Source organism: Fonticula alba (genome assembly GCF_000388065.1).
Source record: "Fonticula alba strain ATCC 38817 unplaced genomic scaffold supercont2.16, whole genome shotgun sequence".
In the NCBI taxonomy this organism is placed as follows: domain Eukaryota; order Rotosphaerida; family Fonticulaceae; genus Fonticula; species Fonticula alba.
Genome location: NW_009242986.1, coordinates 134532 through 143820, shown reverse-complemented (window position 1 = coordinate 143820; position 9289 = coordinate 134532). Strand labels below are relative to the sequence as shown.

Sequence of the window (9289 nt, the reverse complement as noted above, 5' to 3'; positions counted from 1 at the left end):
TTGAACAAAAAGGAAGAAAAATTGTCTCGATCGGGTTGACGGAGGTATTGTGGATGCTCTCGATGGTCGAGAGGGCGGCCGTTGAAAAAAGAATGTGACGCCTGCGTGATTCGAACACGCGCGTGCAGAGCACACCAACTTAGCAGGCTGGCTCCTTAACCACTCGGACAAAGCGCCAATTGATAATATACGGTCGGAAAATGATATATTTAGCCCCTGCCCCTTGGGTCTCAAGCACACTGGGACCGCCCGAGTGTGTCAAATCCGCCTCGGCGCCTGACCCACGGGAGCCCGGCCGAAACAATGGGGGAGGGATCTGGCTGCCCAAGAAACGGGTGTATTGGTAAAAGGGCAACATGCGCCCCCGCCCAGGCAAGAGGCACCAAAATGCCAGCCAGGCAGCAGGGGGTGTGCGTCTCCCCTCACAGCGGGGAAGACTCGGCAATCATGCGGAAAGGCGGCCGGGAACGGGCTGGACCAGGGCAATCCCTGCCGGTTCCTAGAAGAGCTCATACGCCGGCGGGTAGCGGACAGTCTTGATGGCCTTGAAGTAGTTCACCCACAGGTCCCAGCCGAGCTTCTCCAAGAGCTCGATGCGAGTCTGGTAGCTGTCCTTCGGCAGGTTGAACTCGTTCTGCCCGGCGCGGAACTTGCCGGTCGACTGGGAGAAGAGGCTGAAGGCCATGGCCGGCCGGTTGCGAGCCACATTCTCGAAGTGCACCAGCTTGTCGGCGTACTTCTTGTTGTCCTTGGCCGTGGTCGCCTGGTCCAGGCGGGCGAGGGTCTGCTCAAGAGCCTGCAGAGTATCCTGTTCAGCGGGGTAGGTGGGTGAGGGGGGGGGGGAGACAGCGGCGAGGCGGGAGACAGGCGCAGGGAGCACGAATCCCCCGGGCAAGAGAGACGTCAGCAGCGGTGGGGCAGCAACGGCCTGAAGCCGAGGGGGAGGGCCCGAAGGGAGGAGCATGGGAAAAAGAGGCCAGCCCGCGGCGCACCTTGTCATCACCAAGCTTGGACAGGGCCTCCGCCTGGAGGAGGAGCACGTCCACATACAGGGCGTGGATGGCGGTGAGGGCCTTGTCGGCCTCGGCGTCGACGGCCGTCGGCTTCAGGTCGCCGTTCTTGCGCCGGGCGCGGAAGAGCTCCAGCGCCGGAACATCGAACAGGGCCAGGATCTCGCCGGCGTCGGCCAGCAACTTCTTGTAGTCCTGTGGTGGGGGGGGGGCGCACGAGAGAGAGAGAGAGAGAGAGAGAGAGAGAACAGGGCGGAATGCGGGACCGGCATGTCAGGACACAGGGGCAAAGCCGGCCACCAGGCACAGGCGACAAGGCAGAGGAGGGAAGGAGGGGAGCCACATACCGGGGCGTCACCGCCGCGAGCCACAACGGCGTCGGCCTGGGCAAGCTTCAGCTTGATGGTGAAGAAGTGCAGCGCATCATCCAACGACTGGTAGGCGGTCTCCATGGTCTTGATGAGCGCATCGAACTTGGCCCAGTCCTTCTCGGCGCGGAAGTGAGCCAGCAGCTTCAGCTCGCCCTCCAGGACGGACTTGTACAGGTCGACCATCTTCTTGTTGGCCTCGGTGGCCGGATCGGCCGGCTTCCCGCGGGACAGCTGCTCCTCGAGGGCATCCGGCGTGGGAGTCACGGTCGGCGGCACGGCATACGACAGCTCCACCACGGTGGCGGCGTCCTCGTTGCCGGTCGGGCCGATGGAGCACTTGCCAATGAGCAGGTCGCCGGGAGACGCGGCCTTCGGCAGGGCCGACAGGGCCGGCGCACGGACGTACAGCGGCGTGCGGCGACGCGGCACCAGGTCCAGCGTGCGGATGGCACCTGCATCCCGGGCAGCATGGTCAGGCGCGCGCGAGAGAGAGAGAGAGAGAGAGAGATCACAACAAGGGGGGAACACAGTCAGCCAGGGAGTGGGTCAGAATGGGGCACACGTCGGGGAGGGGGAACAAGCATGCACGGCATACCCTCGCCAGTCATCGCCTTGTCCGGGGAGTTGAAAACCGACACGGACACCGGCTCCTTCAGACGGAAGTCCACTTGGCAGAGGAACTCGTTGAACTTCTCCAGCAGGTCCAGCTTGTCGTGCGACACGCACAGCTGCACCACGTACGACCCCTCGGCGAGGGAGACCGGAGTGGGCGTGTGCGCGTCGCTGTACTGGACCTTCTGCTTCTGGGAGTCGTAGACGTAGCACTGGCGCGACTCGACCGGCAGGTCGTAGAGCATATCATAGAACCCAGGGAAGGTCTGGCCCGGGCAAGTCGAACAAGGGGAAACGCCATCAGGGTGAGTTGAAAGGGGCCAGGAAGACACCCAACGGAAGGCACGAGCATAGGGGCAGAGAGAGAGAGGGGGGGGAGGAGAGAAGCGAGGCACAGAGGCCGGCAAAAGGCCCATGCACAGGGCGGAAGGAGCACGCACGATGACAGCCCCCAGGCCAGCCTGCTCGGCCGACACCTTCAGCGCATACTCCACGGTCAGGGCGAAGACCTGCTTGGCATCCCAAACGCGCTCGCGCTCGCCCAGGGCCGCCACCTTGCGGGACACCGGGCGCAGGGACTGCCGCACGGTGCCGAAGGAGGCCGACAGGGCCAGGGCACGCTCCGGCACCAGGGCCGAGGCCACATCGACTCGAGCAAAGTGCTCGGCCGGGCTGATGTTCAGGGTAGCACCGCCGGCGATGTTCCGATCGGAGGCGATGCCCGACCCGGCGGCCAGGAGGGCCACCGAGTGGAACCGGACCTCGTAGGTGAGGCTCGACCGGCCGGTGGACGTCCAGTAGTGCGAGAGGGCCAGCTCCAGGGTGTGGCCGGGAGCCACGGCGCGCGAGATGCGGGTTTCCTGCTCCGAGCCGATGATCATGAACTTGCGAAGCATGGTATTCAGGTGGTGCATGTTCGGCAGGCGCTGCATCATCTGCACGAAGTAGCGAGTGCTCTCCTCGGCATTGTTGCCTCGGAGGATGACATCCACATAGGTTGCGCCATCCGGGACCCGGATGAAGTGCCGGTGCACATCGCCCGGAGCAAAGGTCACCGTGGTGGCCGGCAGGACGCCGGTCTGCGGCAGGCCCGGGGCCACCTCCGGCACCGGCATCGGCATGACCACGGTCACCGGCACGCGGAAGAGCGGGCCGCGCTCCGGGTGTGCCGAGTCAAAGGCATGGATCTCGCCGTAGTGCACGCGACCGGGCTCCAGCTGGGCGCAGGCCACACGCGTCTCGAAGCCACGCCCGCCATGCGTCAGGAACAGATGCCCCGGGCATTGGATCCAGGAGGCGGTGGCCGACAGCAGGAGCTTCTGCTCCAGGTCGATGCGCACACGGTTGTTGGAGCTGACATTGCCATTCTCGTTGCGCACGTGGGGGCGGATCTGGGCACAGCGCGCCGGGGCATGCAGCGGGGACACCAGTCAGCGGACGAGCAGGGGAAGAGGGGCGGGGAGGCACGGGCAAATGGGAGTAGCGGTCGGGGACGCACCTGGACCGCGAGCTGGCGATTGTGCAGCGTGTCATGCGGCTCGCGCAGGTAGATGCCGCGCGCCATGGCGCCGCCATCCGGGACCATGACGCGGAAGTCGACGTCCTCATCCGGCAGAGCCTGGAACTTGTCCAGGTAGTCGAAGGCCCGGCACACCTGGAGCAGGCCGCTGCCATAGTCGAGCGGGGTGCCGCGGTTGACGCTGCGAGCGGTGTTCTCGATGGCCCGGCGGATGCGCGCATGCGAGTAGGGCATTCCCCGAGCCAGGAGCCGGCTCAGGAGCAGGGCAATCCCACCGCAGGCATTCGGCGAGGCCATGGAGGTGCCCTCCATCAGCTGGCGATTCTGCAGGCACCAGGTGGGCACGGCGGCGTACGCGCCGCCCGGGGCGCAGACCGTGATGCCGGTGGAGTTGTCCAGGCTGGCAGGGCCGAGCGGGGGGGGGGGGGGGGGGGGGCCGAGCAGGAGGGGGAACTGTCAGCAGCGAGAAAGGGGCACCGGCCGGCGAGAGCAAAGGGCCGCCCATGGCACTGGGCCACATGTCGGCGGGATGAGGCACAGGGGGGGGGGGGCGAGTGGGAGACGCACGCCGGTCCGCGAGAGGTCCAGCTGTAGGGCGTCTCGACGATGCCGTCGAGGTACGAGTGCGCCGAGTCCGCGAAGGACGGCGCCAGGTAGGCCCCAATGGCCAGGATGTGCCGGCTAATGGTGACCGGCGCGCCGAGGGTCGACAGAGCAGGGCCGCAGTTGCCGGCGGCCGCGATGAACAGGATGTTCTGCATCGGCGTGCCAGAGGGGCGGGCAGTGTGCGAATGGCAGGTGAGTGGAGGGCAGGCGCGAGCGAGATCGGATCGCGCATGAGGGGCCGAAAGACCGGCAGGGAGGTGGCCAGCGCGAGCAAGGCAGCCCCCTCGCCCGATGCCTGGCCCGCGAGCCGCATCCCCAGAGAGCCACACAGGAGGGGCCGGGGGAGCCGGCCCGGGAGACAGAAAGAAGCGCACCTTCTCCTCGACCAGCTTGGCCAGGATGTCGTGGAAGCGCCCGGAGCCGAAGACGCGCGCCGGCTCGCCGTAGCTCAAGTTGATCATATGGGCACCGCTGTTGGCCGCGTAGTAGAGACCACGCACCAGGGCGTTGTTGGTCTCGGTGGAGTCGAGGCGATCATCGCCGATCTTGACCGAGATGATCTGGCAGCCGGGGGCCACACCGTTGAGGCTCGGGTCATTGGGGTAGTGGGCGCCGATGATGCCGGCGACGTGGGACCCGTGCGAGCCGCAGGTGGTCACGATGTTGGTGACGCGGCCCTCATCGAAGATGTTGATGGCGTAGGACATCTGGTCGGCCTCGGCGAAGAAGCGCCCATACTTGCGCTCAGTGCGGAAGTTGGTGTACGCCTCGGCCTGGGTGAGGTTGCCCTCCTCCGAGACGTCGACCGCCGCGCGCCAGTGCTGGCCATCGAAGAAGGTAACCACATCTGGCGCGCGCGCGCGGGGGGGGGGGGGGGGGGGGGAGCAGGATCAATGTCAGCCGAGGGACGGCGGAGGCAGCAAGAAAGGCGGCACTCGACCACCGGGATGGGGCGCCGACGCCGACCGCGAACGCACCGTACACCGGGCCCAGGTCCTTGTACTGGGACTGGAGCTCCTTCAGCAGAGCCAGGCGCTGGGTGAGCTCCGCCCGGCGGAGGGCCTGCTCCTGGGGGCTGGAGGCCTGGCACGGGGGGGCGTCCTTGCTTTCGCCGTTGGCCGGCTGCTGCAGGGATGCCTCGAAGTCATTGAGAGCCACACGCGCCCGGGTCAGGAGGGTGTTCTGCTTGTTCTCCCACTCGGTGGCGCGCTCGGACTGCAGGCGCTTGACCAGCGGCTCGGGCAGGATATCAAACAGACGCTTGACACCCAGGCGAACCTCACCGTTGGGGATCTTCCACGCGGTGTTGAGCTTCAGTGTGCGGCCAGTGAGGCCGGTCACCTCGAGGGAGCCCTCCGCCTGCGGGGGGGGGGGGGGGGGGGGGGGGGGGGGGCTGTCTCTAGCTACAGGAAAAGGGGTCAGACCGGCTGGCGGATTGACAAAGAGGAGGGGGGGGGCGGCGAAGAAGCAGCCACATGCAGGGCAGATCCGTACATCGGGACGGGGAGGATGGCACGGCACACGGCCACCCTCCCTCCGCCCCTCCCCCCGTCGGGGCCCTGCCCGGGGGGGGGGGGGGGGAGGAAGAGGGAGGGTCATGTCCATGCGGCATGGTAAGGGATCGGAAAGGGGGAGGCAAGCAGGGCTGCGGGGAGCAGGAGCAAGACACGCACCAGCTTGGCAACATGCGTGGTGTCCACATCCCCGGCACCGGTGCAATCGACGACGTCCAGCACCTTGGGCTTGCCGTCGGTGGTGACCTGGAAGCCGTCGGCCGCCGGGTCGACACCGGTGTCGAAGACCGCCACGACGACCCCGCGGCCGTCGCTCTCGGGGAACTTCGTCATGAAAGCCAGCGCCTCGGTCTCCTGAGGTGTGGGGGGGGGGCGGAAGAGACAGGGGGAGCAGGAGGTTGTGCGCCCGCAAAGAGCGAGGAGTCGACCGGGGAGGGGAGACACACAAAAGCCAGGGTCAGCAAAATCCCACACACAGGGGGGGGGGAGGCATCGGGCTGGATGCGCGGCGCAGGAGGGAGAGCGAAACGGACCTGCTTCGGCAGGAGGCTGGCAGCGGGGAAGGGGGTGGTGGGGATGGCCGCCGCAGAGGCGGCCTCGCAAGAGGTCGAGGGGGTGTGCATGACCGGGGGCGCCCAGGAAGCCATCAGGAGCAACACAGCCGAGGGAGGGAAGAAACGGGGGGAGGGGGGGGGAAGGAAAAGGGAGAAGGGAATGCTACACAGGGGAAGGGGAGTCTGCTGGGGGGGGGCTTCGGGCAGGCCCCAGGCCACAACCACCAGGTGCCTCTTAGATGTGCTGTCCTTCCGGGCTTCCCGGGCCGGCGCTCTCATTGGCCTGGCAAACCGGGCAGATCGCCCGATTACCCGGCCCCGCTGGCCGGCTGTCCCGGCGGGAGGGGAAAGAACGCGGCTGCGCAATGGGCCCCAGGATGCGCGCGCGCGCCCAGCCCCACTAGGTACTAGTGTGGGCCTGGCCATCGGGGCTGTCTAGAGGAAGGCCCCCCCGCTGACTAAGTGGCCGGAAATGTCTCAGGGTGTACCGCCACACCGTCCCACACCCATCCTCCGCCCCGGCTGCCGGGCTCTCTCCCTCTCTCTCTCTGTCTCGCTCCCGGAAGAACACGGACGTCATCAGGGCGGGGGGGGGACAAGGGGCGGCGTTCAAACAACCGGCCTGGACATGTGACCGTCTCCGAATGACCCAGATCACGCCCCTCACTGCCAACTCACCGGGCATTGCCCCGCGCAGTGGCCAGTGCGCCGAGGGCGCGTCCAGGGCGCGCGCATTCCCCCGGCCGCGGCCCGCCTGGCCGCCCGGGCTGGGTTCTCCAGCCTCCGTCTGGCTCCGGCCGCCGCCCACCCCCCTGCCCCTCCCCGCCGGCCGCCGGCCGCCGTCCCGCGGCGACGACGGGCGTTCAAGCGCGGCCGGCCCTCACCCGCACGGGGCCCCCTGTGGCATCATCTAACGAGCCCTTCTCCCTTTCCTCTCCTCTACCCTCCCCCTCCTCCACCTCTACTCCGCTTCCACCATGTCCAAGTCTTTCATGTCCGGCCAGCGGCCCACCGCCCATTTCATTGTCCGTCGCTGTGGCTGGCTTTTGCCCCCTCCCCCTGCCTCCCCTCCTGCTGACTCCTGCTCGGGTATTGACTGCAACCCCCCTCTTCTGGCTGTCGTCGGGTTGACCGCCCCTCCCGCAGCCCGACATCGAGGCCTACATGTCCGGCAAGCAGACCGAGCCGACCGTGCGCGCTCTCGAGGGCCAGTACACCAAGTTCCGCTTCATGGAGAAGGCGCTGCTGCAGCGCAAGAGCGGCCTGGCCGGGCGTCTGCCCGAGCTGAACAAGGCCCTGTCGGCGCTGGTGCTGCTGGCGCGCGCGGCCGACCCCGATGTGGACCTCGTCGCCGAGGGCCTGGCCGACGCCGACATGCCGGAGGCCAGCTCCCAGGTGACCCCCCCGGGCGCGGAGACCGGGCACTTCGACATGCGCTTCGAGCTGGCCGAGACCCTGTATGCCGAGGGTCGCATCAAGACCGGCGCCGCCTTCGACACGGTGCACCTGTGGATCGGGTCCAATGTCATGGTGGCCTACCCGCCGAAGGAGGCCCTCGGCGTGCTGCGCCGCAACCGCGACCAGACCCTCACCATGATGGATGGCATTGATGATGACATTGCTCACATCCGCGAGCAGATCAACATTCTGCAGGTCAGTATCCTTGTTGTGCTTTTCTCGGCCGCCGTGGGGGAGGGGATTTCCCCCCTGGTCGGTCCTATCCGTGCTGTTCCCTTCTCTTTCCCCCTCCCCCGCTCCCGCGCAATCGGCGTGTGTGTGTGTGTGTGTGTGTGTGTGTGTGTGTATGTGTGGCAAAAGGGCGCACGGAGTCCGCGCGAACTACATTCATCCGGTGGCTCCGGCCCCCTTGCGCGCGCACACGCACACGCACACGCACACGACCGCCCTGCCCTTCCCCCTCCCATCGCTTGAACCATGTCTCCTCGCACGCGACGGTGTTTTCCTTGACTCCCTTTGCCCTCCCCCGCTCGAACCACAGACGTCGCACGTATCCACAACTGGGATGTCAAGCGCCGCGCTGCCCTCCGCCAGCAGGCCGCCAAGTAAGCCCCGCGTCCATGGGCCCTGGAGGACCCCTCGCCGGCATTCTGTGCTCGGCCAGGGGCGATCAGCCTGCGCGCACACACACCGACATACCGACACCTCCCCTCTCCCGCGCGCGACTTTTTTTTCGAGATCGCGCGGCGACCTTGCCAGGAGCCATCTCCCGGCCTCGCATCATGATCTCCCTCTCTCTCTCTCTATGCATAAAACAATACAACACCCCCCCCTCATCGCTCGCGCACTGGCATTTGGCCCGGGGAGGCGCGGGCGGGAAAGAAGCGACGGCGGCAGCGACCTTCAGAGGCCGGCCAGGATGGCGGCGAGGGCGCCGGGAGCGGGGCTCGGGTCCGGGAACGCTGGGCATTTCCGAGATGCTGCGAGGGCGGCCCCGGGCGCTCGCACGTGATGCCAACCCGGGCCTGACTACGCCGCCCCGTCCCCACTCATGTCGACGGCGCCCCGCCCTCCCCCCCCCGGGGGAAGGGCGGGTGCCTCCGCCAGCATCCCCCAGCTCTGTGGGGCGCGTTATCTCGCTGCCTGGGGGGCCGCCCACCCCCTTGGGAGGACGGCGGGCGACGTAGCGCCGAGTATGTTGTTCTTGGGGAGGGGCGGCGGCATCGACAGCGGGTGACAGACAGTGGATCAATCTGGAAGCCCGCCTGGGCCGCGGGCGCCCGGGGGGGAAAGGCGGAGCGAACTTACATACGCGCGCCAGCCGGGGGGGGGGGGAGTGCCAATTCACCGGCCGGCCGTCGGGCGGGACCGTGCCACAACAACGCCCTTTCCGCGCCGCCGCCGCCGCCGCCGCCCCCGGCCCGCCTTCCAGGGCAGGGGCAGCCCAGCGCCGGGGCGGTGCGGCCCGGCATGGGGGCTTAATTTTTCGGCCAGCCCCGGCGCGCCTCCCGGCCCGCGCCTCCCAGCACCCCCCTTCTCCCCTGTGCCCCCGCGCCACGCCCCCTCCCCCCCCTCCCTCCCCTGCCCCTCTCCTCCCCTTCTCTCCCCACCCCCTTGGGTGCTCTTTGCCGACCTTTCCGATTGT

General features: G+C 67.8%; 3 protein-coding genes and 1 non-coding gene across 4 annotated transcripts in view; 2 read left to right on the top strand and 2 right to left on the bottom strand.

Moving 5' to 3' along the window:
- Positions 1-95: 95 nt before the first annotated feature.
- H696_05983 lies at positions 96-177 on the bottom strand. Its single transcript has one exon. It is a non-coding gene; the product is annotated as a tRNA-Ser (tRNA).
- Positions 178-315: 138 nt separating this feature from the next.
- On the bottom strand, positions 316-6372 carry H696_05982 (hypothetical protein). The gene is made up of 11 exons (XM_009499751.1): positions 6166-6372; positions 5792-5986; positions 5096-5477; positions 4493-4965; positions 4080-4267; positions 3492-3912; positions 2434-3384; positions 1977-2259; positions 1358-1833; positions 993-1205; positions 316-808 (listed from the first exon to the last, which is right to left on the bottom strand). The coding sequence occupies exons 1-11, from the start codon at positions 6277-6279 to the stop codon at positions 500-502; spliced, it is 4005 nt and encodes a 1334-aa protein (XP_009498026.1). The 5' UTR covers positions 6280-6372; the 3' UTR covers positions 316-499.
- A 714-nt stretch (positions 6373-7086) lies between these two features.
- H696_05981 (hypothetical protein) lies at positions 7087-8480 on the top strand. Its single transcript, XM_009499750.1, has 3 exons — positions 7087-7211; positions 7333-7843; positions 8186-8480. Exons 1-3 carry the CDS (start codon positions 7164-7166, stop codon positions 8251-8253), a joined length of 627 nt encoding a protein of 208 aa, XP_009498025.1. The 5' UTR covers positions 7087-7163; the 3' UTR covers positions 8254-8480.
- Positions 8481-9211: 731 nt separating this feature from the next.
- H696_05980 (hypothetical protein) overlaps positions 9212-9289 on the top strand; it is a 1983-nt gene continuing 1905 nt past the window's right edge. The window contains exon 1 of the mRNA XM_009499749.1: positions 9212-9287. The gene's annotated coding sequence lies outside the window, so the exon portion shown is untranslated. The remainder of the gene's footprint in view (positions 9288-9289) is intronic.

What these genes read in the sequence shown, in the direction of transcription:
- H696_05982 (XM_009499751.1), bottom strand. Translation starts at nt 6,279, where the DNA reads ATGGCTTCCTGGGCGCCCCCGGTCATGCACACCCCCTCGACCTCTTGC. An exon ending in TGGACCTCTCGCGGACCGGC is followed by an intron (nt 3,913 to 4,079) that starts GTGCGTCTCCCA and finishes CGGCCCTGCCAG; the next exon opens with CCTGGACAACTCCACCGGCA. An exon ending in CAAGGCGATGACTGGCGAGG is followed by an intron (nt 1,834 to 1,976) that starts GTATGCCGTGCA and finishes CCCGGGATGCAG; the next exon opens with GTGCCATCCGCACGCTGGAC.
- H696_05981 (XM_009499750.1), top strand. Translation starts at nt 7,164, where the DNA reads ATGTCCAAGTCTTTCATGTCCGGCCAGCGGCCCACCGCCCATTTCATT. An exon ending in GGCCCACCGCCCATTTCATT is followed by an intron (nt 7,212 to 7,332) that starts GTCCGTCGCTGT and finishes CCCCTCCCGCAG; the next exon opens with CCCGACATCGAGGCCTACAT. An exon ending in GATCAACATTCTGCAGGTCA is followed by an intron (nt 7,844 to 8,185) that starts GTATCCTTGTTG and finishes CTCGAACCACAG; the next exon opens with ACGTCGCACGTATCCACAAC.